Source organism: Haliotis cracherodii, unplaced genomic scaffold (assembly GCF_022045235.1).
Source record: "Haliotis cracherodii isolate W230 unplaced genomic scaffold, xgHalCrac1.p SCAF_18, whole genome shotgun sequence".
Lineage (NCBI taxonomy): Eukaryota > Metazoa > Mollusca > Gastropoda > Lepetellida > Haliotidae > Haliotis > Haliotis cracherodii.
This window is the reverse complement of record NW_027266273.1, coordinates 19262998-19285432: the sequence shown is the minus strand read 5'-3', so window position 1 is coordinate 19285432 and position 22435 is coordinate 19262998. Positions and strand designations below refer to the sequence as shown.

General features: G+C 43.2%; 1 protein-coding gene across 1 annotated transcript; it reads right to left on the bottom strand.

Moving 5' to 3' along the window:
- Nucleotides 1-134: 134 nt before the first annotated feature.
- On the bottom strand, nt 135-20877 carry LOC139465852 (arylsulfatase B-like). Its single transcript, XM_071247805.1, has 14 exons — nt 20766-20877; nt 19307-19419; nt 18070-18186; nt 16198-16320; nt 15790-15922; nt 14356-14509; nt 9531-9657; nt 8995-9151; nt 5832-5944; nt 5076-5189; nt 3997-4119; nt 3447-3576; nt 2273-2426; nt 135-1402 (listed from the first exon to the last, which is right to left on the bottom strand). The coding sequence occupies exons 1-14, from the start codon at nt 20791-20793 to the stop codon at nt 733-735; spliced, it is 2256 nt and encodes a 751-aa protein (XP_071103906.1). The 5' UTR covers nt 20794-20877; the 3' UTR covers nt 135-732.
- Nucleotides 20878-22435: the final 1558 nt, after the last annotated feature.

The following is a 22435-nucleotide window of genomic DNA, read 5'->3' as shown; positions in this document are numbered from 1 at the left end:
CCATTGTGTAATCCGACCTTGCATCTTATCACATTATGTTTTTTATCATGACAAAGTCATGCATTTTGTCATGAATAAAACACTGCTGACAACCGAACCCTATCTTATTAACCTTTACACCCCTACTTTCAGTCGAATGTGCTTGAATTTACAGTGCTGATCGGTCGACTATATTCTTATTCTTAACAATATTCGCCCGATCAGGATGACACCGTTCGGCATGCAGCCGACGGACACACCCGGCTCCCATATACACATGTTTATCAAGAAAATAAGTCTGCAAGGAAACCAAATATCACAGACATTTAATGTCGTCCAGTCAAACAACACGTGTCACTATCATTACCTCGTGGTAAAAAAACATGTACACGCTGCCCTTGGATATTTCATTCTCGTGGGTGTAGATCTATGCCAAGAGTCTTCAGAATCTGATATTACCCGCGTCTCCCTGCGAAGTTTTTTGACAACTGGTCTTGTTCAAATTTTCAGTGACGAAAAGTATAAGCGGATATCAATTGCTGTCTCTAAAATTCCCTCAGTGCAACCAGTTCACATATAACTTTAGGTAGTTAAAAACTCATAAAAATAACAATATAAAACAACGCTCCTTAAGAACTTCAGGAATATTTAAAAACATATAGAATCACCAGGGGTGTTTTATTTTTAAAATACAATCTACAAATGTTCTTAAAAAGATTAAATCTGTCGGAAATATGTGTCAAATATGGTGTTCTATAGCCACCACGTCCACGCACCCCCGTGAAGTCGGGGATCAGAGTTAGGATCAGAGGGCTTGTTGGCGGGAGTAACCATGGTTTTCCTGTACACATCAAGTCTGGCCAGCAAAGCCTGAACCTTGTCTGGATTCGTTGAAGCAATGTTGTGGAATTCGCACGGGTCGCTGGGAATGTGGAACAAACATGGCGACACTTCCGGTTGACAGTTAGTCTCGGCATCCACGGGTTTCTTGCCGCACTTGACGTCCACTGGATGGCCGTTTGTATTGAATGTTTTCACGAACTCACTTCCAGAAGGATGTTTGAAGTTTGTGTCTTCTCCTTCTGGTGGTGGGTACCAAGAATCATCTCGACCCCCTGAAATATCTCCCATAACAAGTTTATAGTCCCCAACTCTAATAGCAGAAAAGTTCTGTAAAGGATCAATGTTATGCAATATTTCATTCCGAACAGCTTCGCCATCGTTCGACAACATTTCCCACAGATTGTAGCCATCTTGGTTTCTGAGCTTTCCGACGTCACCTCCGGCCGCGTGGTAGAGAGTGGGCAGCCAATCAGTGATATGCATCATGTTGTCCTGGACGTACCCGGATGTAGAGAGTAGCGGGCTATAGATGAAACCATTTCCCCGCACCCCGCCTTCCCACATCGTATTCTTGCATCCACTGGGGAAATAACAACAACATACTAGTGCGTCAGTACAGCAAAGTCTGCCACCAGATAAGTGGCACAAATCGCGAATCACAATTCGAGAAATGAATGTTGATCGTCGTAGATTTAATGGAGTTCCGAAAGAGGGTTTTCTGCCTTTATTCAAAGATACGCTCACTCACCGAACAAGGTCACAAAGAGTATCATTCCTGTATCTCATGCATATTCTCATGGCATAATGCTGGGTATGGTAGTCATTCAAACACCTCACTGTGTGTCAACTAAACTTTCATAATCTATACAAATAACACAACAGTTAATAAGACAAACACGGGGCCCCCTGTTCTCACATGATACTGAAAACAACATCGACCTGGACTGGAAAAAAATAATCTGCGCCAATGGAGCCAAATGCCCCATTAATTACATGCCTACTTGCATCATCGGGGTGAAGGGTGATACTGTATTATTCCAAAGGTAATTTGGATCGGCATAAGCCTGAAAAAATATTTTCCCTACTTTCATGTGAAATGTGGACGCACACACACTGACTTCATAAACTGTTTTCCTTAAAACTCACTGATGTGAGCAGTCGAATGCTCACAAACTCGTGACCAGATATGATGCAGGATGTACAGCAGATCTGCACATCACATAACTTCTGACGAATCCTGCAAGATGTCATTGTCATGAAGAGGTGTTCGGTGTTTCGATCAGGGTACCGTTGCACAAAACAACCTTAGCACTACGACTGTTGTAAGTCTATGTTAAGGTAGGGAGCTATGACACCTTAGCGCTAAGATCGCTTTGTACCCAGGACTACTTATCATGACTTGTCACAAATTAACTTGACCGGCTACACTAAGGAACGCCGTAATACATACCGAAGTGGCCAGTTGCAAGCGGCGTTGTTGTCGTAACCATTGGTGGGCCCGCCGTTGTCGGTCGTGAAGACGATGATGGAGTTGTTCAACATCCCTGTCTGCTGCAACGTTGCCGTGACGTTAGCAACAGCTTCATCCAACGCCGATACCACGCCTGAAGCAGCCACACATTACATGTATATATACTATTAAATCGCTCTTTTACTTTGAACAACTGCCATTAGGGAAATTTGTTTTTATTGAGTTTATAGAAGGCCCAATAGATCATACACAATCTGATTATGACAATGACGAGAAAGTAGATTCTATTCAAAACCTGAAGTTGAGTGAGTGAGTTGGGTTTAACGCTGCTATGAACACGTATCTTTCAAGGAAAGGGAGTTAACTGACTACAAAAGTCCAGCTTCTACCCTTACCGAACTACCGAACTAGACTGATATTCCGGAGTGAAGAGTATGGCTGGACTATGCATAGCCCAATCAAAATGGCGTAACGAACTAGACGTCTGGTTCGTAAACAACATGGATTTTAACGTGCAGATTTCAGTCGACTGAAGGATTTGCAAAGCATCTGGACCGTCAACTCGGGATCGAAATACTTTTTTATGTTATAAATCAAGGTGCTCCCGTTATATCATGCACTTCGCGAGGTAAGAACCGTTTTATTACAATATAGATCTTGATCATGGATTAGATTGTCTTGACAGGGCGCCGCCATTTTGTTTGAAGCAAGTACAAGTGATGTGAGAGGTGGAATCTGATTGGTCAGTAGGAGGGACATAGAAGGGACATAACTCGTAATAGCCACTGTTGGCGCTATCGACTTATAGTCAGATAATGCGTTTGCCTCGGGAAGATGCTATTAATATTATTCCAGTTAGATCAAGGCGTGTCAGCTTAAGGTGGGAGGAACTCCCGAAAGGATTCAGTACAAATTTGGTTAAATCTTTTAGTACTGAACTAGTCCGTTTTATTGAATCGGTGATATGATTGATAACCTATTACGATTTTAGCATATCATGGTAAACTTCTTTAATAATGCTTTCGTTGCTAAATATAGGTGAAAAATTGATGACGTGTTATTGACTTTAAACCCACTGTCTTACTCTCACAAACACTGACCCTATATTTTTACGGTTTTGGGCAAAACATTAAATATATGAGATATAATGTACCAGCAAACAGTTTCCTCTGCGTATCTTTGAAGTCTGGGAATCTGTCGACATATTTCTGTGGTGCTTGTATAGAATCTCCTCCAGGATTCCCAGCATGCACTGCTTGGAAGGCCAAATACAGGAACAGTGGCTGCGCATGTGACAGACAGGGAGTAGTGAAAAACAGACCGGTATACATGAACACACGGAGTTACACTCCCATAGTGTGAGCAGGACTGTACTGTACAAATATGAGTCAGTGAGTGAGTGAGTATGGTTTTACGCCGCTTTTAGCAATATTCCAGCAATATCACGGCGGGGGGACACCAGGAATGGGCTTCACACATTGTACCCATGTCGGGAATCGAACCCGGGTCTTCGGCGTAACGAGCGAACGCTTTAACCACCAGGCTACCCGACCGCCCCGTACAAATATGAAGTTAAATACATTTAGAAAAGTATTTATAAGTATCCTTTTCCCTATCATCATGAGGTGTATCCCCTTGCTTGGGACATCTCTACGATGTTGTGTAATAGTATTCCTTGATTCCATATGACTCCAGGTTCCCACCTTTGACTGGTTATGCGCTCTTATGACGTCACTGGCCTCTGTCGCAAACAGTGTTGTGGAATACTGCTCATCATCTGTGCGCACCAAGTCCAGGTTCCGGCGGAAGTCCAACCCCCACATACCCTGAAACACAACACCCGCCCCTTTCTATACATTCAGACCAAACATTCACTTTGTTTGCCACTACTGATATTTCATCGATAATACGAAACATGGTTTATGTTAGTATTTTATAAGGTATGTACCGATGGAAATAGAATATTTTGTACAGAGCTATAGATAAGCAGCGTATTTACGTAAAATACCCCCCAAAATATTCAAAACCCAATTAATTTCAATTTACTAGCGTACTGAAACGCATGCATTGAATGAAAAACTCAAATGTATAAAAACAGCTCGCGTAAGTACCCAATGAAGCTTTTCCAGCAAGCGTACAAAGGACCTAATTTCCGAAACACAATTACGAGCTTATTTACTTTCCGAGTCAAGCCTATATATTCAGAATATTATTTCATTTTTTTAAATCTTGAAATGTTCACTAAGTTTGGGAAAACTCTAATAGAGTGAAGTGAGTGAGTGAGTATTGTTTTACGCCGCTTTTAGCAATATTCCAGCAATATCACGGCGGGGGACACCACAAATGGGCTTCACACATTGTACCCATGTCGGGAATCGAACCCGGGTCTTCGGTGAGACGAGCGAACGCTTTAACCACTAGGCTACCCGACCGCCCCTAATAGAGTGAAGAATAGATGAGTGAAAAAATATTACCCAATGAAAAATGTAATAACCAAATTAAAATAGAAACCCTAGAGTAAAAACTATATTGCTCAAAAAGTTATCTGGAGCCCTGTTTTGTATACAAAAATCCATGGAAGCCTAAGATGGGCGAATGTTGTTTAACTCCGCAGTCATCACATTTTCCTCTAATGGCTGTTGTATGTAAATTATTTAGTATACCACTCAGTTTGCTAAGGATCCAGTGATTGAAAGCATCCATGCCACAGTCTCGAGACTGACCACTCCATCCCCGTTTTATTCCACATAAGATATAAAAAATGCAGTTCGTCAGTACACACCGGTCCCTTGCTTGTGTGGTCGAAGTAGTCTTCCTTCCCGGTGTAGTAGCCAAAGTGGGAGTCGAACCCGCGCATAGTTGGAACGTGATTCTTCGTGAAGAAGCCCAAGTGCCACTATAACATGCATTGTTAGGTAGTACGAGACTGTGTGAATACAAGGGCGACATGATTACATACTTGTTGAAAATCATGTGGAGATCATGCTGTTGTTTGTTGTTTAAACACCACACTCAGCAATATTTCAACTATGACGACAGTCTCTAAATAATCCAGTCTGGACCAGCCAAACCAGTGATTGGCATTATAAGCATCGATCAACCAAGTTACCGATCCGATCACGTTAGTCGCCTCTGACCACAAGCAGGGGTTACTGAATACTCTGTGCATTCATGCTCACCGAATCAGACAAAACACGGACTGTAGGGCATTCCATGTTGTTATGGCAACCTCTTTTACAAAAATATTTCTATGCTGGCTTTTACGCATAATCAAGATAGCATAGATGAACTTCAGAAAGTAACTTTCTAATACTAAACGAATAACTAAATAAAAACTACAGGCTGCTGAACTTAATTACTAGGGGTGAGACAAGAATAGTTTAAGAATACTGAAAATAACAGATTGCTTTTGTTAAATACAGTTCGAATTCACCAATAACAGGTTGAACAATCTTAAATTCACTGACCATCACCTTATTTTTGAAACCATGTTTTTGTCCTGACAGTACCGACCAATAGGACCAGGTGTTTAGCTCACCTTACCGACGATGTGGGAAGCGTACCCCAGCTCATTGAGGTACTGCGGCATGATGGTCTCGTTCAGGGACAGGCCATACGGAGTGGACTCGCCTATCACGCCGTGTTGGAGACCTGCGGACACAAAACGTGAGAAGAGTAGTGCCATACATTGTACAAACGGGACTGGTATGCCTGCACTACTGTCTCAATATAAGTGCATGAGTGGTGATATTAAAGACAACTGACCGTATTGTAGATTCGTCGATATTTGGCTGAAATAATATTGATGCGACGTAAAATCTTTAACCCACTCATTCGCGTCCATACATGATCAGTGTGCACCGGTTCCAGAATAGCATACACTGCCCTGTTCCACAAAGGGATCATAGCGCTACTACTGTCGTAAACCTATGTTACAGTATGGGAGTTACGGTCGTCACAGCGCTACGATTGTTTTGTGAAACGGGGCCCCATTCTTCTTGGCAGTTTTAAAGTCTTATACATTCTGAGACTGAGAATGTCCGGGTTAGAACTGGTCGTCAGCAACCCATGCCCTTCGTGAGAGGCGACTAACGGCATCGGGTGGTCAGATTCGCTGACTTGGTTGACCATGTTATCATATCCCCAAATTTTGTTCATGATGTCTGGTCGAGACTATGGGGCGTCTGTCTCACCCGTGTTTATGGGGTATCTGTATCACCTGTGTGTATGTGGTGTCTGTATCACCTGTGTGTATGGGGTGTCTGTCTCACCTGTGTGTATGGGGTATCTGTATCACCTGTGTGTATGGGGTATCTGTATCACCTGTGTTTATGGGGTATCTGTATCACCTGTGTGTATGGGGCGTCTGTCTCACCTGTGTGTATGGGGTGTCTGTCTCACCTGTGTGTATGGGGTGTCTGTCTCACCTGTGTGTATGTTGTGTCTGTCTCACCTGTGTGTATGGGGTGTCTGTCTCACCTGTGTGTATGGGGTATCTGTATCACCTGTGTGTATGGGGTATCTGTATCACCTGTGTTTATGGGGTATCTGTATCACCTGTGTGTATGGGGCGTCTGTCTCACCTGTGTGTATTGGGTATCTGTATCACCTGTGTGTATGGGGTGTCTGTCTCACCTGTGTGTATGGGGTATCTGTCTCACCTGTGTGTATGGGGCATCTGTCTCACCTGTGTGTGTGGGGTGTCTGTATCACCTGTGTGTATGGGGTGTCTGTCTCACCTGTGTGTATGGGGTATCTGTATCACCTGTGTTTATGGGGTATCTGTATCACCTGTGTTTATGGGGTATCTGTATCACCTGTGTGTATGGGGCGTCTGTCTCACCTGTGTGTATGGGGTGTCTGTATCACCTGTGTGTATGGGGTGTCTGTATCACCTGTGTGTATGGGATGTCTGTATCACCTGTGTGTATGGGGTGTCTGTATCACCTGTGTGTATGGTGTCTGTATCACCCGTGTTTATGGGGTGTCTGTATCACCTGTGTGTATGTGGTGTCTGTATCACCTGTGTGTATGGGGTGTCTGTCTCACCTGTGTGTATGGGGTGTCTGTATCACCTGTGTGTATGGGGTGTCTGTATCACCTGTGTGTATGTGGTGTCTGTCTCACCTGTGTGTATGGGGTGTCTGTATCACCTGTGTGTATGGGGTGTCTGTATCACCTGTGTGTATGGGATGTCTGTATCACCTGTGTGTATGGGGTGTCTGTATCACCTGTGTGTATGGGGTGTCTGTCTCACCTGTGTGTATGGGGTGTCTGTATCACCTGTGTGTATGGGGTGTCTGTATCACCTGTGTGTATGGGGCGTCTGTATCACCTGTGTGTATGGGGTGTCTGTATCACCTGTGTGTATGGGGTATCTGTATCACCTGTGTGTATGGGGTGTCTGTATCACCTGTGTGTATGGGGTGTCTGTATCACCTGTGTGTATGTGGTGTCTGTCTCACCTGTGTGTATGGGGTGTCTGTATCACCTGTGTGTATGGGGTGTCTGTATCACCTGTGTGTATGGGGTGTCTGTCTCACCTGTGTGTATGGGGTGTCTGTATCACCTGTGTGTATGGGGTGTCTGTATCACCTGTGTGTATGTGGTGTCTGTATCACCTGTGTTTATGGGGTGTCTGTCTTACCTGTGTGTATGGGGTGTCTTTATCACCTGTGTGTATGTGGTGTCTGTCTCACCTGTGTGTTTGGGGTGTCTGTCTCACCTGTGTGTATGGGGTGTCTGTATCACCTGTGTGTATGGGGTGTCTGTCTCACCTGTGTGTATGGGGCGTCTGTATCAACTGTGTGTATGGGGTGTCTGTATCACCTCTGTGTATGGGGCGTCTGTATCACCTGTGTGTATGGGGCGTCTGTCTCACCTGGGTATATGGGGTGTGTGTATCACCTGTGTGTATGGGGCGTCTGTATCAACTGTGTGTATGGGGTGTCTGTATCACCTCTGTGTATGGGGCGTCTGTATCACCTGTGTGTATGGGGCGTCTGTCTCACCTGGGTATATGGGGTGTGTGTATCACCTGTGTGTATCAGGTGTCCGTCTCACCTGTGTGTATGGGGTGTGTGTATCACCTGTGTGTATCAGGTGTCAGTCTCACCTGTGTGTATCGGTGTCTGTATCACCTGTGTGTATGAGGTGTGTGTATCACCTGTGTGTATCAGGTGTCCATCTCACCTGTGTGTATGGGGTGTGTGTATCACCTGTGTGTATCAGGTGTCCATCTCACCTGTTTGTATGGGGTATGTGTATCACCTGTGTGTATCAGGTGTCCATCTCACCTGTGTGTATCACCTGTGTGTATCAGGTGTCCATCTCACCTGTGTGTATGGGGTGTCTGTTTCACCTGTGTGTATCAGGTGTCCGTCTCACATGTGTGTATCAGGTGTCCGTCTCACCTGTGTGTATCAGGTGTCCGTCTCACATGTGTGTATCAGGTGTCCGTCTCACCTGTGTGTATGGGGTGTCTGTCTCACCTGTGTATATCAGGTGTCCATCTCACCTGTGTGTATGGGGTGTGTGTATCACCTGTGTGTATCAGGTGTCCGTCTCACCTATGTGTATAGGGCGTCTGTCGCACCTGTGTGTGGGGCACTCTCAGTAAAATACAGATTTGATGGGGTGTCTGTCTCACCTGTGTGTATGGGGCGTCTGTATCACCTGTGTGTGTGTGGTGTCTGTCTTACCTGTGTGTATTGGGTGTCTGCCGGTCATGATGGCGCTTCTAGTCGGGGTACATATTGGAGACACGTAGTAGTTGTTGAGGAGGATGCCATTGTATGCAAGCTTGTCTAAATATGGCGTCCTGATCTTTGAACCATGGAAGCCCACGTCACCCCAACCCTGGCAAAATTGAAAGTTATTCTGTGTTCATCAGTACATAACAAGAAGGTGTCTTCAATGACACGCCTACATACAGATACACATGACAAACCACAGATGCTAAATTATTCAAGTCTTATATCTGCTGACATAAATTATGCTAACTCTAGTCAAAATATTTACCATTCTTCAGTCATTCATCTTGTTATTAAGATTTTGTTTTTAAAACGGAAATATAAGATTTACTTTGCTGTGGTACTTGTGTGAAATTGTTTGTATCTTCACAATCGTCCTGTTATTGATCACCGAGGAATAACGTGAAAAAATCGATGAATCAGTGTTACATAAATTATTTTCCTTAAGTTACACTTACCAACCTGTTGTTATTGATTATACTCACCAGATCGTCTGCTACAATGAAGATAATATTCGGGGGCTTCGCCTGTGACGTCACACACACGAGCAGCAGCACAGTAATCAAAGCAGGTTTCATTGTTCGGTTGACAGCGCACCAGAAGATACGTCGACTACAATACAATATGATTAATGTCGTAACGTTTATCCCATAACAAACAACATCGTACAGTTACTTGGAGAAAAGTTGCTAAGTATGGCTGAAGTTTGATTAAGTCAACGAATAGCGTGACTAAATGTATCTAAAATTAGATCTTTTTTACCTCGTCACGTGACCAAGATACGCCCGCCAGCAGACAACGGTCCTTGAGCTGCCAGGAAAGTGTACGTTGCTTCAGTGTACGGTGATAATATAGCGATAACTTACTTTATGCCGAGGTCAACCTCCAGTTATGTATGCAAGTCGGCTTCAACATATTCAGCCCATTAGGCTGGCGATAAGATAAAAACAATCTACTCGGCGCGCAGATAGCAATGCCGCGTTATTGATGTTGATGCTTCGATTCTGTTGACACTACAGTAAAGGGAAACAACTCTTCACCAGCACCATCTACAGCTGTTTAATGTGTAGAGTGGATGCTTCCACCATAAAGAATAACTTGCGTTCCAAACTACGGGTCTTATCAATATATTTCACATAACAAAAGATTTTTTTCTTAACAGAACGTAACGTGTTCCAATTTTATTCAAATAAGGGGTAATCACTGGAGATTTCAAACGTGTTTGAAGAGAACCACGAATCAAATAAATGTGTATTGTTTTTTAAAAATACTCACGTGATTAAACATAAATATGTTTACAGACATCGATTTTGAATGATTTTGAATTTGCATGACCTCCACAGTATCGATGGAAAATCACTGTCATGTTCTAGTGGGGAAATTGGGTAGAGGATATGGATACTATATATTACAAGTCTGTACGAAAACACATACATTTTGTTCTGCTTCAAGAGCATCAACTGGCAATCTGAATGTGGATTGTTGAAACATGACAGAATACAACGATTAAGAAACATCTTTATTCACAAATCAACTTGCCTGCCGATTATATTTGGTATGCTGATCAACCCTTGTTCATCCTTGAGCCATGGGCCCCATGCACCACCGTGAAGAGCGGGATTGGCCCGCGGGTCATTTGTTATTCGTACAGCACATTTGAGTTTCATCCGATTCTCTGCTTGTTATCTATTACCTTTGTTGTCAATGTTAATCTGCTGCTTATCATAACATGTCGTGCATATATATATACCTCTCATTGCTTGGTGACCCTTGAAGATCCGGGGTAGAATAGGTCTTCAGAAACCCATGCTTGCCGTAAAAAAAAGCGATTATGCTTGTCGTAAGAGGCGACTAACGGAATCGGGTGGTCAGCCTCGCTGACTTGGTTTATGCATGTCATCGATCCCAATTGCGTTGATTGATGCTCATGATATCAATCACTGGATTGTCTGGTCCAGTCTCGATTATTTACAGACCGCCGTCATATAGCTGGAATATTGCTGAGATAACGGTGTAAGAATCTGCATCGAAACGTCGCTATATCCATTAATCCAGGGTACCGTTGTAAAAACCGATCTTAGTCCTAAGGTGATCGTAACTCCCATACCTTAACATAAACGTACGACAGTCGTGGCGCTAAGGCTGTATGTACAACGGCACCCAGAAGTTGTTTTCCATAAAGTTGTATACGTTTTTTCTTACTTAACATGAACAACATTGTCATATGTGGCCAATCCGACAATCCCTTCCACCTTATACCCAGTCAACCGGCAATCGGGACAGACCCACATAGACGCGTGAACTGTAAATATCGGTCTTGGCCGTGGATTCGCCACAACGCTTTCGCTACAACGTTGTCACAACGTTTCTTTGTCGTTGCCACAAGGTACAATCGTGATGTTTATTTAACGTTTCTACAACGGTATGGTGTAACCTTACCAAACACCTTTCCTGCAACTTTGCATTATTATACACATACATTGTTATAACTGTGTTGATTTAATGATGTGGTTCTCTAAGCGGTCACCATGTCACTCTGTACTTTTGAAATGGCGGCCATGGGGCACAGCTGATGTTGACGTATGTTTCTAATATGTATATCCAGGGCTGGATTTTAATCACGATCTTACAATATGTTTTTGTTTACAAAAATGAAAGTGACCAGATGATACTGGCGGCTGTGATGCTACAACGATGCTAAAGGTTATGTTACAATGAAACATTCGAAAACGTTGTGTGTTTACTGGGGAAGGTTTGGCTCTTGCGAAGAGTAATGTCTGCTCTTAAATCCAACCACTGTGCTATTGATTTGTTTGTTTGTTGTTGTTTAACGCCGCACTCAGCAATATTCCAGCTATATGAAGGCGGTCTGTAAATAATCGAGTCTGGACCAGACAAAAATGGGTGGGGGGGGGGGGGGGGGGGGGGGGCACGGGGGGCCCAGTCGTCTAAGGCGCCGCGATTCGCTGTGCAGAGTTGCGTCCCTTGGACACGCCAGAACCCTATGATTGTGGGTTCGAATCCCGGTTCGCCCCGATTATGTTTCTAGGTTTGTCAGCACCATACCCGTGCTCGTGGGTTTCACCGATATGGTATACGTCTGAGACCTGCATCACTTCGGGCTTTCCTCCCACGTTAAGCTGACACGCCGTGATATAACTGGAATACTGTTAAAAGCGGCGTTAAACCCAACTCACTCACTCACTCATTCTCGTGGTGTAGAACTATGTCATGAGTCCTCCGAATTTTATATCACCCACGTCTCCCTGTGATGGTTTCTGACGACAAATGTCGTTCCCCAAACTTTCACTTACCCAAAAATATTATTTGATGTCCTTATATTCCCTGTCAAAACAGTTTTTTATAACGTGACAGAGTTCTAATGAATAACAACACACCTTAACAACTGCAGCAAAGTATAAAAATATATTTAACTTCAAAAGAGTCTCTTTTAATACATACACTCTACAAATTGTCTGAAGACGATTAAATCTGTCTGTAGTGCGCTATAGCCACCACGTCCATGCACCCCCGTGAAGTCGGGGGTCGGCGTTAGGATCAGAGGGCTTGTAGGCTGGAGGAACCATGGTTTTCCTGTACACATCAAGTCTGGCCAGCAAGGACTGAACCTTGTCTGGGTTCGTTGAAGCTATGTTGTGGAATTCGCACGGGTCCCTTGGAATGTGGAACAAACATGGCGACACTTCCGGTTGACAGTTAGTCTCGGCATCCACGGGTTTCTTGCCGCACTTGACGTTTACTGGATGGTCGTTTGTATGGAATGTTTTCACGGTCTCGCTTCTAGAGGTATGTTCAGTCTTTGTGTCTTTTCCTTCTGGCGGCGGATACCAAGAATCATCTTTACCCCCTGAAATATCTCCCATAACAAGTTTATACTCCCCAACTCTAAGAGAAGAATAGTTCTGTATAGGATCAATGTTATGCAATATTTCATTCCTAACAGCTTCGCCATCGTTCGACAACATTTCCCACAGATTGTAGCCATCTTGGTTCCTGAGCTTGCTGACGTCACCTCCGGCCGCGTGGTAGAGAGTAGGCAGCCAATCAGTGATGTGCATCATGTTGTCCTGGACGTACCCGGATGTAGAGAGTAGAGGGCTGTAGATGAAGCCATTCCCCCGCACCCCGCCCTCCCACATTGTGCTCTTGCAGCCCCTGGGGACATATACAGCATATAGGTCCAACACTGCAAGGTTTGCCACCAGGGTCCACTTGCACAAATCGATGTTAGCGCTATAACTTTTGTAAGTATGGGAGTTACGATCATCTTAGCACTAAGATCGCTTTGTGCAAGTGGGCCCACATCTTTGACGCAAATAGGGAATCACAAAATCCAAAAGTTGACGGATGGCAAAGTAGACATAAGCTTCACAACGGTATAAGGATCTATACCGAAACGTCGCCTTTACAGTAAATAAAGTTGTTATCCATTAATTGTGTTTACTTTGTCAATGCTGATCGTCGAAAATTTTAATCATGATATTACTGTCATTATAATACCTTCAGATTATTTCAATTGTTTCATATCAATCATAGAGAGTGTTTATGGAGATTATTTCAATTGTTTCATATCAATCATAGAGAGTGTTTATGGAGATTATTTCAATTGTTTCATATCAATCATAGAGAGTGTTTATGGAGATTATTTCAATTGTTTCATATCAATCATAGAGAGTGTTTATGGAGATTATTTCAATTGTTTTATATCAATCATAGAGAGTGTTTATGGAGATTATTTCAATTGTTTCATATCAATCATAGAGAGTGTTTATGGAGATTATTTCAATTGTTTCATATCAATCATAGAGAGTGTTTATGGAGATTATTTCAATTGTTTCATATCAATCATAGAGAGTGTTTATGGAGATTATTTCAATTGTTTCATATTAAACATAGAGACAGTATATGGAGATTATTTCTAACACTGGCATTGTTCATAGAATCCTTCATTCTGTTGGATATTACAACATGCACAACATTTAAATTTAGTTTGTATTATTAAATTGGGATTATTAAATTTGTATTATTTTGAAATTGAGACTTGATAAAATGGTAATAAAGTGTGTAGACCTTATGCTTAGAAATATGCTTTCAATCGTTTTTTCAAGCATGCATCCTAGTATAGATGTGGTAACAATCAAGCACCAGCTGTCCATCACCGACGGGCCTGTTCTTGGCAGTGGAATACCCTACTGCTAGGTTTAAAGAAAACCAGCCTGCTCACTTTTTAGAAAAAAAATTCCCCTGTTCCACATAGTAAGTCTAATCGGGGAACGCTGTTATACACACCGAAGTGGCCAGTTGCATGCGGCGTTGTGGTCGTAGCCATTGGTGGGTCCGCCGTTGTCGGTGGTGAAGACGATGATGGAGTCGTTCAACATCCCTGCCTGCTGCAACGTCGCCGTGACGTTACCCACAGCTTCATCCAGCGCCGACACCATGCCTGAACCAATCACACAGTACATGTATATGAATTACCTTATTGAACGGCCAATAAGGAAAAAGAGATTACTACACGAGATACCTTTATCTCACAACGAGTTGTTTCAAAGCGAGTTAGATACGATTTGAAAAGAGTTGTAAGGAAAATGTTATATTACAGGCACGAGTGCAGTAAGCTGTTTCTTACACACCTTAAAACTGCACCAAATCTAATCAATGCATGTTTGTCTATTCTCACGATCGCGTGGCGCATTAATACGTAACACAATGGATGACGTCATCCGACTTACTGCCTGCTGCAAACACGTAGTGTTACACTCCACCAATCTCATTAAAATCAGATCTAAGGTCTCGCTGCCGCTAAACAAAGCTTTGTTTAGCGATAGCGAGAACTAAGATCTGATTTTAATTAGATTGACACTCCACAAAATATGTTTCAGGACATATTTGTCATATTATGAAAATGCAAACTAGATAATATCAAAGAACATTTAACACACGTTCTAAAACCTTAAACACAATGAAACCATAAAGTTTCAACACAGACGTAGGTGAATACGACTTAAGCACGAGAAACTTATCAATGAATCACAACGAGGAAAGTAGTCCGTCATAATCTGACCTGAAGTCATCCTCATGGAGTAGTCAATTCGATCTCACACATATATTTCATATCAGTTATTTCAAAATTGTTTCTCGCCAACAGGTGTGTAAGAAGCTTGTTTTTATTGAGTTTAAAGAAGGCTCAATAGACTTCCAATATCGGATTATGACAAGGACGAGAAAACAAGTTATATAATTCAAAAACCGAAGTTGGGATATCGCCAGAGTGAAGCAAGAGGAATTTCAAACCAGTTTTCTCGTTATGGCCATACTCTGACGTAGGTAGTCTATTGGCTAGGAAATAGCCCTGTTTTGTTACAATACGTCAATACAAATCTAATCAAATGTTTTAGCATTAGCGACGTTGACGTATAAGCCACTGTCACACTCTTGTCACCCTATGATTGTGGGTTCGAATCACGGTTCGCCCCGATTATGTTTCTAGGTTTGTCAGCACCATACCCGTGCTCGTGGGTTTCACCGAAGTGGTAAACGTCTGAGACCTGCATCACTTCGGGCTTTCCTCTCACATTAAGCTGACACGCCGTGATATAACTGGAATACTGTTAAAAGCGGCGTTAAACCCAACTCACTCACACTCACTCTTGTCACCCACAGACAATGACTTCATATGTCTACGGTTTGGGGAGACAAAAAAAACAAAAAAACATAACTTACCAGCAAACAGTTTCCTCGATGTATTTTTGAAGTGCGGGTATCTGTCGACATACTTCTGTGGTGCTGCAATAATATCTTCTCCGCCATAATTCCCTGCATGCACTGCTTGGAAGGCCAGATACAGGAACAGCGGCTGCGCGTGTGACAGACAGGGCGTATTTAAACTCAGACTCGTACACTTGAACACCCCGGAGTTACAGGTCCACGAATTAACTCACTGTAAGCGAAACTGTACTGTACAAATATGAAGAAATATTATTTTGAAAAGAAATTATAACGTAATAAACATTTTCACTACCTTAACCATGTTTATCAACCACCAAGAACATTCTTCTTTGTGACATGTTTACGATTATGTATTATTGCGTAAAGGTTTCCTTTTTAATTTCCTTAAAACCAGGTTCCCACCTTTGACTGGTTATGCGCTCTTATGACGTCACTGGCCTCTGTCGCAAACAGTGTTGTGGAATACTGCTCATCATCAGTGCGCACCACGTCAAGGTTCCGGCGGAAGTCCAACCCCCACATATCCTGAAACACAAAACCCGCCCCCTTCTCTACTTTCGGACCGAACTTTCACTTTGTTTGCCATCGCAGATTCTTCATTGATAATACGAAACTGATGAAACATAAGAGCAAACCCAGGATGGCATAGTTATTATTAGTATTGTATGCCAATCTCATTAAAATCAGATCTTTGTTCTCGCTATCGCTAATCAAAGATCTGAGGACATCCCATTAAGGGTCACGTCAGAACGACCTTTCATCCAACCAATGAGAGCGTCGCTTACCAAACCATGAAAGTGACAGTCGGAAAGTATTTTCTAACCATGCAACCACGAAATATTTAACAGAGGGTATTCCGAACGACAGTTACGGGTTTTATGATTATACCCATACAATCTAGGCCATCTGTAAGCCATTCCAGAGTGTTCTTCTGGTGAGTTTTAGTTTTTTCTAATCGAGAATACGTCAAAATATGTTTCGAAGCGTAGTCGCCAGTTTGAAACTAGTATCGTAAAACTCGAGAAAGCTGCCTTCTGATTGGCTAATGTCGATTTCTTGTCAGTCATTGGTCGGTGAAAATTCGCGAAAGGTCGTTCTGACGTGACCCGTAATGGGATGTCCTCAGATCTTTGTTTAGCGGTAGCGAAAACTAAGATCTAATTTTAATGAGATTGTATGCGTGTACTGATGGCTATAGAATGTTTTGTATATAAAAGGCCACGGAAACCAAAGAGATGGTGAGTAAATGTTGTTTGACGCCGCAGTCAAGGCATGACGGGTAATGCGGTGGTCTGCAAACAATTATGTGATATCAAATAATCAAATGATGGACAAGACAAACCAGTTACTGAAAGTATGAGCAACGATTCACACCACTGGTGCCCGGTGGCACCAATCAACCACGTCCTACCTAACACAAAACTAACGTGTGTTCAAAAACATAGAAATGTGTATGCTATGTCTCTATTGTACACTAAAATATCGACTAGCAGAAATATGAGTAATTTTTGCACACTAAAACTTTTGCTATGAGTACGAGTCAACAATGTATTTAGAAAACGACGATATGCAATCAGGTTCCTGTTTAGGAACCAGTTCAAAAGTTCGATATCGGATAAAAAAAATAAAGTTTTGAGATTGGATGTATTTAATGATAACTTTTAACAGGATATGAATGAAATAGGTTGAGAGTTTTCTTAGCTTAGTTACAACATAAAACACTGAGAAATCAGATCAGTTGATGTTGTCGGATGGAAATCATGCAGGGACATTAACACCCAACTCCCACCCCCACCCCCACCCCCACCCCCACCCCCACCCATAAACTTAAGGAATATACATATTTATGCCACATCGAATTTTTTAACTGCTCCTTTGCTCGTAGTCAAGCCAGCGAATAGTTTCAGTGTGCAAAATCTACTCATATTTCTGTTAAAGTCCGTCGACCACAAAATTGCATGATAACAATAAAAGAAAAAAATTATTCGGTCATTACAGTATTACAGAACTGGTATTTTTGGTTAGGTCAATGAGTATTATTCGAAAATAACAAACTTTCGTCTCGTAATTGTGTATTTAATGGAAAATAATTGTGATAAATCGGGTGGCAGACTGATGGTTGACGGACTAAAGTAGACCTTTTAGTGTGTCAAATAGACAATACCATATACCATTATATACATTTCTATGTTTTTGAACACACCATATTAATTTTCGATGGTCGCCCTGAATACTAGTATGTAGATGCAAAAGATGCAGCAAGTCGTCACACACCCCCGGCCCCTGGCTTGTGTGGTCGAAGTAGTCTTCCTTCCCGGTGTAGTAGCCAAAGTGGGAGTCGAACCCGCGCATAGTTGGAACGTAGTCCTTTTTGAAGAAGCCCAAGTGCCACTATAACAGGCATTGCAGTTTACTGTTATTAGTACAAGTCTTGTATACAAAGGTGTACATGATTACATACTAAGTGAAATTGTGGAGATCATGTTGTTGTTGTTTTTGTTTGTTAAACACCGCGCTCAGCAATATTCCAGCTATATGACGGCAGTCTGTAAATATTCACGTCTGGACAAGACTATCCAGTGATCATGAGCATCGATCAACGCAATTGATAGACGATGACATGCATCAACCAAGTCAGTGAACCTGAATCCAAGCCTCCTACGACAAGCACGGGTGAAGACCAATTCTAACCCGGATGTTCACGGGGATTCGATTACATCTCCCTGAATCACACAAAACATAGACACGTAGAACATCTCTTGTTGTTAAAGCAACACCTTGCAAAAATGTTTTTAAGTTATTTTTCTCTGAAAATCCGCTTATGGAAATCAAACTTTGCACTGCACCTCTCCTATTGGTATAAAAGCTGTACCCCAAATTGGAAAAGTGTCTATGGATTAGGTTTCAAGTTATAAGTCGTACAAATGTTGAAGTAAAAAAGTCTAAGTTTAAAACATGCAAAAAATCATATTTCTTTTGGAAAATACATATATCAAAATCAAACCTGCACGACCTCTCCTATAAGTATAGAAAGTGTTCTAAAATTTGAAAAGAATTCATGTAGTAGTTCTCAAGTTATAGGTCACAAAAATGTTGAAGTACAAAACCATTGTAAGTTCAAAAGATGTAAACATTCGTATTTTCTCAGAAAATCCACATATCAAAATCAACCGTTGCACTGCATCTCCTCTATTAGTATGGAAACTGTTACTAATTCATGCAGTAGTTTTTGCACAAATGTTTAAGCAAAAGAATTCTAAGTTAAAAAAATAAAAATAGCTATATTATTTATTAAAAAATATTGAAATCAACAAAACACCAAACAGTAATGAATGCATGTACTGAAAAATGACTGCCTTGATCAAATACTGTCCGAATTCACAAACTTAACAGATTGAAAAATCTTACATTCACTGACCTCTCCCTTATGGTAAATATAAACACAATGGGTCCTCACAGTACCCTAACCAATGGCACCCACTGTCCTTGTGTCAGCCAGTGTTTAGCTCACCTTACCGATCATGTGGGAAGCGTACCCCAGCTCATTGAGGTATTGCGGCATGATGGTCTCGTTCAGGGCCAGGCCATACGGAGCGGACTCCTTTATCACCCGGTGCTGGAGACCTGCGGACACAAAACGTGAAAAAAGAGTACAGACGTAACTGGTAAACTCATCTACCCGAGGCAGTGGTGTTAACTAACTGGAAAAGTCCGGTTTCCACCCTTGCCGAGCTAGGCTGGTTTTCTTGGCTCTATCGTAGCGCCACCAGCGGCTATTACGAGTTATGTCCCTTCTATGTCCCTCCTATTGACCAGTCAGATTCCACCTCCTATATCACTTGCATTTGTTTCAAAGAAAATGGCTGCGTCCAGTCTGATCGATAATCAAGATCTGTATTGTAATAAAACGAATCTTACCTCCCGAAGTGCATCACATCACGTGAACACCTTGATTAAAAACATGAAAAGATTTGGAATATATCTGTCGAACTATGATGAAAAACATGCTCTGCAAATCTTGCAATCGACCGAAATCTGCACGGCAGTTTTACGAATCGGATGTCGATTTCTTAAATCCACGATTTTGATTGGACTATGCATAGATTCGTTAGTCCAGCCAAAATACAACTCCATAATAGCAGCCTAGTTCGGCAAGGGTGGAAACTGGACTTTTATAGTAAGTTAACTCCCTCGACTCGGGAAGATGGCTAAACGGGTGATGCTACCTGCGCCTCATACAACTGTATACACTGAATGACACCAAATGACATGTCTCGCGATCAGCGTGCAAACGTCGAAGTTCCAGAACAGCATACTGTTCTTCTTGGCAGCTCAATATCCTCCATTCTCCGAGGACGATGGAGATATTGCTCCCCTTTGAAGAACCTGGTTAAAATTGGTCTTCAGTAACCCATGCATGTCGTAAGAGGCGCCTAACTGGATCGGTTGGTCAGACTCGCTGATTGGTTTTTGCATATCATCGTGTCAAAAATGCGATCGGTCCTCATGATGTCCACCACTGATTTCTGGTCAAGACTCAATTACCTACATAATGCCGCCATATAACTGGAATATTGCCGAGTGCGGCCTTAAACAACAAACAAGTTATATTGCTTGAGCCACGTAGAATGTTCACTCACTTACTCTGAATATGTCGGTTATACTTTGGGTTACCAGGTTAGTGATGTCACGGTGGTCACATTGTATTGTGACAGGAAGTCCAGTGACCGTGGAGATTTCCCTTTTTATTTAGTGAAACCCACGAGCACGGCAATCTCAGTAAAATACAGATCTCTATGGGGCGTCTGTCTCCCCTGTGTGTATGGGGTGTCTGTCTCCCCTGTGTGTATGGGGCGTCTGTCTCACCTGTGTGTATGGGGCGTCTGTATCACCTGTGTGTATGGGGTGTCTGTATCACCTGCGTGTATGGGGTGTCTGTATCACCTGTATGTGTGTGGTGTCCGTCTCACCTGTGTGTATGGGGTGTCTGCCAGTCATGATGGCGCTTCTAGTTGGGGTACACAGTTGAGACACGTAGTAGTTGTTGAGGAGGATGCCATTGTATGCAAGCCTGTCTAAATGTGGCGTGTATGGGGTGTCTGTATCACCTGTGTGGGGGGGGTGTCTGTATCACCTCTGTGTATGGGGTGTCTGTCTCACCTGTGTGTATGGGGTGTCTGTCTCACCTGTGTGTATGGGGTGTCTGTCTCACCTGTGTGTATGGGATGTCTGTCTCACCCATGTGTATGGGGTGTCTGTCTCCCCTCTGTGTATGGGGCGTCTGTATCACCTGTGTGTATGGTGTCTGTCTCACCTGTGTGTATGGGGTGTCTGTCTCACCTGTGTGTATGGTGTCTGTCTCACCTGTGTGTATGGGGTGTCTGTGTCACCTCTGTGTGTATTGGGTGTCTGTATCACCTCTGTGTATGGGGCGTCTGTCTCACCTGTGTGTATGGGGTGTCTGTCTCCCCTGTGTGTATGGGGTGTCTGTCTCACCTGTGTGTATGGGGTGTCTGTCTCACCCATGTGTATGGGGTGTCTGTCTCCCCTCTGTGTATGGGGCGTCTGTCTCACCTGTGTGTATGGTGTCTGTCTCACCTGTGTGTATGGTGTCTGTCTCACCTGTGTGTATGGTGTCTGTCTCACCTGTGTGTATGGGGTGTCTGTGTCACCTCTGTGTGTATTGGGTGTCTGTATCACCTCTGTGTATGGGGCGTCTGTATCACCTGTGTGTATGGGGTGTCTGTATCACCTGTGTGTATGGGGCGTCTGTATCACCTGTGTGTATGGGGCGTCTGTATCACCCGTGTGTATTGGGTGTCTGTATCACCTGTGTGTATGGGGTGTCTGTCTCACCTGTGTGTATGGGGTGTCTGTCTCACCTGTGTGTATGGGGTGTCTGTCTCACCTGTGTGTATGGGGTGTCTGTCTCACCTGTGTGTATGGGGTGTCTGTCTCACCTGTGTGTATGGGGTGTCTGTCTCACCTGTGTGTATGGGGTGTCTGTCTCACCTGTGTGTATGGGGTGTCTGTCTCACCTGTGTGTATGGGGTGTCTGTCTCCCCTCTGTGTATGGGGCGTCTGTATCACCTGTGTGTATGGTGTCTGTCTCACCTGTGTGTATGGGGTGTCTGTCTCACCTGTGTGTATGGTGTCTGTCTCACCCGTGTGTATGGGGTGTCTGTGTCACCTCTGTGTGTATTGGGTGTCTGTATCACCTCTGTGTATGGGGCGTCTGTATCACCTGTGTGTATGGGGTGTCTGTATCACCTGTGTGTATGGGGCATCTGTATCACCTGTGTGTATGGGGCGTCTGTATCACCCGTGTGTATTGGGTGTCTGTATCACCTATGTGTATGGGGTGTCTGTCTCACCTGTGTGTATGGGGTGTCTGTATCACCTGCGTGTATGGGGTGTCTGTATCACCTGTGTGTATGGGGCATCTGTATCACCTGTGTGTATGGGGTGTCTGTATCACCTGTGTGTATGGGGTGTCTGTCTCACCTGTGTGTATTGGGTGTCTGTATCACCTGTGTGTATGGGGTGTCTGTCTCACCTGTGTGTATGGGGTGTCTGTCTCACCTGCGTGTTTGGGGTGTCTGTCTCAGCTGTGTGTATGGGGCGCCTGTATCACCTGTGT